Raw genomic sequence first — 6100 nt, forward strand, 5'->3', positions numbered from 1 at the left:
CCATCATCAGAGTGCAACACAAAGTCAGTTAAACTGTTCCTAACTGGACCGTGAAGCAGAAACCATTGTGTGCGCTCTGTTCATCCCTGCTGAGTTTTCTCTAGCTTTGCTTTTTGCTGCTGACAGCATGAGACGGTACCTGCAGCCTCTCAGGTGGAACAGGCGAGGACATCCATGGGTGTCATCATGAGGTTTGCTATGTCTGTGAGCACAGTCTGCAGAGTGAGGAGGAGATACCAGGAGACAGCTCATCACACGGGGGGAGGACCTACCCCATCAGCAGGATCAGTATGTGCTCCTTTGTGTGAGGAGGAACGGGATGAGCCTTCAGCTGGTCCCTCATGTGACTCCTAAAGTCTCGTCTAACACTTTAGTTCAGCTCCAGATCAGTGAAAGAACGTCTGGTCGGCATCATCCGACCACAACAAGCTTTCTGTACCTGCAGCTGTCCTGAGCTCACAACTGCTTTTTAAATTAATCCGTTCATTTCTTCACTGAATCAAACCAAACTGAGTTTGACACTCTGTGCTTTAAAATAACTGCCCAAAGGTGTCACCAAGATGGCTGCTAAGTGATGAAGTAAACTTCTAGAAGACAGCTGGCTTAAAGTGGGAGGAGCTTGTTTCAGACAGAGGATGAACTAAGGGGCTACACCAAAGCCCAGTATAAGATAAAGAAGGATTATTTTGAACTGTGACTCATGCAAAGCTGCTCTGGTTGAGTCCAAGTGTGAAATGGAGCTGGAAACGAGCAGCACAATAACTAATGACAATAACTGTTCATAAAGTTGCTACACTACGAGGTTTTAAACACAAACAGCAGGACACGAGTGGCTGTAATACCTTCTTAACCCACAAGGCGGCAGAGTTTGACTGTTGCTTGTGGCAGGAACTCACATCAGGTAACGTGACTCAGTTTGTTGGTCAGATTGTGATGGTTCAGTGAGATAAAGCTCTGACTGTATCATGGCCTCGTCGTCATGTACAGACTCCTGTCTTAGTAAATAAAGTTTAAATGAATCGTGTAGCTGTGCAGGTGGGACTCCTCTGTGCTTCACACTCTGATCCACCATGTTTATTTCTTTGTGGTGTGAAACCTGATAAAACAGGCTGATCAGCTGATCGCGCTCCTTGATAAGCGCCTGGTGGTGTTACATGTGTCTGATAAAGACAATCTGTTCACTCTGATCCAAACTCCTGTTGTGAGGAGCTTTCTATTGATAAAGCTTAGAAAGGTTTAAGGGGGGGAGACACACACAGATGAATCATTGAAAAACCTGAAAAAACTTTATTTCAGCACAAACTGTCCAAACCAATCAGCACGCTCCTCTGCCAGGAAATATTTTGCATTATCGTAAAGTTTCACTGAAAGGTTTAAACTGATTTCCGGTTTCTGTTTTCTGCAGATACAGATTTTAAACTGTACGAAGTAAAGTGAATTCAGTTTTTTCATAATAAAAATACAGACTGCAGTGAGGTTCTTCTTTGTCATAAAAAGCTCTGCTAAATGAAAAATTATTTTACCTGGATAAACAAAAGCATGTGCAACAGATTTATAGATTTACAAATTTAAAAAGTTCGTGTTCAGCGGGTAACTCTCCGCTTCCACACTGACGACATGTTAGCATGCAGCAGTGAGCAAACTGCTGTTGCCTGCGCCGCTGTGGGCATCAGCATGAAAGGGACCGACTTGTTATTTTGTGATTGGACACGTGTGAGACTGACCGGTCGGGGCCAAGAACACTGGAAATCGTCTGATTCCGGTCCCTGGCCGATCGATCGGTGCATCGCTATTAAAAATAAGAGCTGTTACAAAGATGGCTGACGAGAATAACAAACAAGGCAAAAATGCCTTCTGAGTAAAATGTCCAGGTAAGACTTCACAGCCTTACAGAGATTCCTTTGAACACTCTCGCCTCAGCCTGTCTGGGGTTTCCTCATTTTTCCTGAAATGTGTCAACATCTCATCAACAGACAAGCATCGACGTGCCGCCTCCAATCAGCCTTTTGGGAACCGAATCCTCGAGTGTGATCGTGCCGGCACATGTGGACGGAGAGAGGAACGGGAGCAGCATCTCTACAGTGTGGAGCGGTGGGATTTCACTCGCTGGCTGTCATGTCGTCACCGCGGCAGCAGATAGATGTGCCCTGCAGTGATGCGACATGTACGTACTTGGAGGTGGTTTCACCAGAACAGGAGGGATGTTCACGGTCCCTGCACTCTGTCAGAGAAGGAAACTTTCAGGGGGAAAACAGAAGCAGGTCAAATATTTGTCCTCTCCATAAATAGATTCATATGATGAGCAAAGCCGTCATGCAGCGGCTGCATGACAGCTTTGCTAACAACACTTTGCATATTCCTCAAACATATTTATGTGTTGAGGCAGTTTGATTCGTCCATGTAAAGGATCTTAGTTTTCTACAGTGTGAAAGCTCGCTCTGCAGATGTGCTCCTGTTTCTGCTGAACTTCAGTCGAATTAAACCAAAATGACTCCATAAACAAAAACAGGTCACATGACTGAGTTCAGAGACAGCTTTGTGTGTCCTGCACATTCTGCAGCCTGCTGCGAGTCCAACACCACCTCCTGCCTGTATTTCCACACAGCTGGAAAAATCTGTGACCAGATGTCAGGAGAACAAAGAACCCTCACACAGAGGGGAAACTGTGAGCTGTGCATCCTTACTTTAAAAAAAGTGAGTGTAACCTCTGACCCTGTTAAGGAAATGTTGCAGAATGACTTGAGGGTGAAATGCGTCTCCCACACTGTCAGCGATCGGCACAAACCAGCCCCGACTTGTGTGAATCTTCTCTTTGTTGCAGCAGACAAAGCTCTACTGTTACTGATGTTAAAAAACAATGTGCGCAGTTATGATTTTAATACACCAAGACAACAGATGTCAGTGTGTCAGGGTTAGAATTCACAGATTTGATTAACAGCAGAAATTAAAGAGCAGGCTTCCAGCGTGAGCGCAGGAATGACGGACTGTGGGTGGAGGCCGAGCGGGTGTAGAAAGGCTTCACATTCTTCAAACCAGTGCTGCCCCCGACCCACGAGGAGGGTTTTTAAGAGAAGATGAGTATAATTATTGACCCTCATCAGCACAGGAAATGCAAACATGCTTATTTTAAATGATTATTTTTAAAGTTTAATTACTTATCAAGAATGATCTACTCTTGTTCTATATACTTCAGGTTAAATTTTACATGCACACAGACTTTGACACTGTGAAAGACGCTTTTTGTAGTCAACCTCTGCAAATTTCAACTAAAACTGTCACCAGCAGGGGGCAGCGTTTCTCCAGTACATGTTTGAGATGTTTTCAGACTGCTGCTGTTTAACTCCTGATATTTATTTTTAATTCCATCTTTTTCTTGAGAGGCTCTGCTTTTCATCATTTTAAATAAAATCTCTTCTTTTTGCTTGTTAAATAAAAGTTAGATTGGCTCACAGCACCATCTCCTGGTACAATCTGGTATTACATGGAAGTACAGCATGGACCTAGTTCAGCTTTAGTTGACGTCTCCTCAATGCACCGATGTTTTGGATGTGATTTTTTAAAGAATGTTTTGATAGACTTTGATAATCACATATAATACATTTTTTGTTTCATTGGCTTAATTTAGTCGTGTTGCAATTATTCACCAAAACATTGATACTGATGTATGTTTCATGTCTGCAGCTCTTTAAAACAGCTTTATTTTAACACAAACCATGATATTTATCTAAAAATAGTTACATTTTCTGTGTTTACTCATTAAAAATTAGTATATCATTATAAAATATTTAATAATTTTCCTTTTTAGGTTATGCTTTTCGTCACACTGACAATAAGCTGCATTTACCACATAAAAAAATGCTGCACTGCATTTTTAAGCTAATTTTATGACAAAGCAAGTCAGAAGTTGTGGTTTTCTGAACTCTTGTGTGTGATAAGGTTTCATCTTTTTCTGAGTTCCTTCTATAGAAAGGGGAGAAACAGAAAGACGTCCGTATACGCTTTTATTATTATGTGTTTCCTCCTTCCTTTCCAAAGTCAACATGTCAGCATTATTAGCAGCGTGTACTCGTCATACTGACAGTTTTTCTTCCAAAGAGGAAATGTTTTCTGTATTTTATTCCTGTGCAGGACGGAGATGCAGGCGTGAAAACAGTTTTCGTTTTCCAAACATGGAACAAGTCTGCACTTTAAAACGCTCGAAAGCGTTCACAAAAACTTGGGCTGGTTTTGCCTGCACGCCACGGCAGCAGCAGTTATTGGTGCAGTGGAAGCAGAGCGGCTGCAGCTTACTGGCTGCTGCAGACCCGCCCTGTGTCTGGCAAACATTCAGCCTGCAGCGGTCGTTCCAGGCACTCCCTAAACGCTCAGCCAATTTCACAAACAACAGCTGGTTTGGGTTCTCAGAGCAAAGCGCCTGTTTGTATTTCTATACGGCACTTTGGGTTCGTCTATCAGCTTTTAACATGAATTATTCTGTGCAAACAGAAGCACTGCAGAGGGCGACTCTTCTGCCACACTTTAGCTGAGTATTCAGCTCAAAGTTTCTATTGGGCAACTTCACCCTGGAGAAAGGCTTCAGTCCAGCTCTCGTCTCCACTGTGGCCTGTATTCTTTCACTTTTTGTCCATCTTCCATCAGCAGCTCCCGGTGACTCATTAAAGCCCTCGTACAGCAAACAGAAGCTGAGTCAGCCGCTGAATCCTGTCCATCCCTTGTTTAGTTTATTCAGTAGCTGCTGCTGGTTTGATTATATTTCTTAACATTGCAGATATAATCTCTGCTGTGGATGAATTTTACTCTGATAGTTTGGTGGGAGTTTGTGCATGCATATGCCTGTGTTATGTAGTCAGAGTTACTGAAGCTCCGACGTGCATGAAAGGCAGATTTCACCTTTTTCACAGTCAGAATTTATTCTGTGTCTGAATTTCGTAACGCTGGAGCAGAGCGATAAGAGAAAGGGAGGTTCCAGCTGAAACTATTTTGGGGAAGGGCAGCCTCATCTCATGTTTGCAGTGGCTACGGACACTTTATTAGGTACACCTCTAGTATCAGTTAAAGCCCTTTTTGCCTTCAGATCTGCCCCATTTCTTCATGGCACAGATTCAACAAAGTTCTGGAAACATTCCTCAGAGATTTTGGTCCATGTTGACATGACATCATCACACAGCTGCTGCTGATTTGACAGCTGCATGGTGAGAACCTCCTGTTCCCCCACATCCCAAAGGTTCTCTGTTGGACTGAGATAAGAAGCCAGTTTGAGATGATGTGAGCTTTGGGACAGTGTGCATTATCCTGCTGGAAGCAGCACTCAGCAGATGGTACACTGTGGTTATAAGGGGATGGACATGGTCAGCAACAACACTCAGGTAGGTTGCAGAGATTAAACTGAGCCATCATCCTCCACATCATTGCACAACCTTCAGCAACCTGAACCATCACATCATTTATATAAACTTTACCATTCAAACGTTTCTGCAGAAAGAAACTCAGCACACAACATTTTTCAGACCTTCCATCGCCCAGTCTGGGTTTGTTATACCCTCAGCGGTACCCAGTGCGGTCTTCTGCTGCTGCAGCCCATAATGTTTGATGTGTTGTGCGAGTGGTTAACGAGTGGTTATCTGTTCCTGTTGCCTTCCTATCAGCTCAAAGCAGTCTGCCCATTCTCATCTGACTGCTGACGTCAACAAGGAAGGTTTTCCTCAGAACTGCTGCTCACCGAATAGGTCAAAGGTCATCTTCACCATGCTTCCACGCACCGAGTTGTTGCCATGTGACTGCCTGATTAGATATTTGTGCAAACAAGTAGTTAAACAGGCGTACCTGTGAGTGTATCCTGCCCTCTCAATCAAACATGACAGATTTTGTGCAGCAGTACAAAATAATCTCAAATGTGCTGAAAACAGCTTCTTTTACAGTCCTGGGGGCGTGCTGCATGAGAGCACACTTTACTTAAGCCTTTGTGTTCATGAACGGGGTCACACAAGTCCAACAGCAAATGTGTCACAGGACGGAGGACGGTCATATTTACTCAAGTTTCGTCTTCCTAAGAACACAAAACAGGGCAACAATGTTGTGTTTGTGCTGGAGTTACACTCAG

At 43.6% G+C, this 6100-nt stretch overlaps 1 protein-coding gene across 1 annotated transcript in view; it reads left to right on the top strand.

Annotated features, from left to right (window-relative positions):
• Positions 1-3479, top strand: part of LOC134646307 (reticulon-4-interacting protein 1 homolog, mitochondrial-like) — a 46293-nt gene extending 42814 nt beyond the window's left edge. The window contains exon 9 of the mRNA XM_063500162.1: positions 1974-3479. Within this exon, the coding sequence (XP_063356232.1) occupies positions 1974-2156 (183 nt within the window). The 3' untranslated portion in view covers positions 2157-3479. The remainder of the gene's footprint in view (positions 1-1973) is intronic.
• Positions 3480-6100: the final 2621 nt, after the last annotated feature.

This window comes from Pelmatolapia mariae, linkage group LG16_19, assembly GCF_036321145.2.
Source record: "Pelmatolapia mariae isolate MD_Pm_ZW linkage group LG16_19, Pm_UMD_F_2, whole genome shotgun sequence".
Taxonomy (NCBI): domain Eukaryota; kingdom Metazoa; phylum Chordata; class Actinopteri; order Cichliformes; family Cichlidae; genus Pelmatolapia; species Pelmatolapia mariae.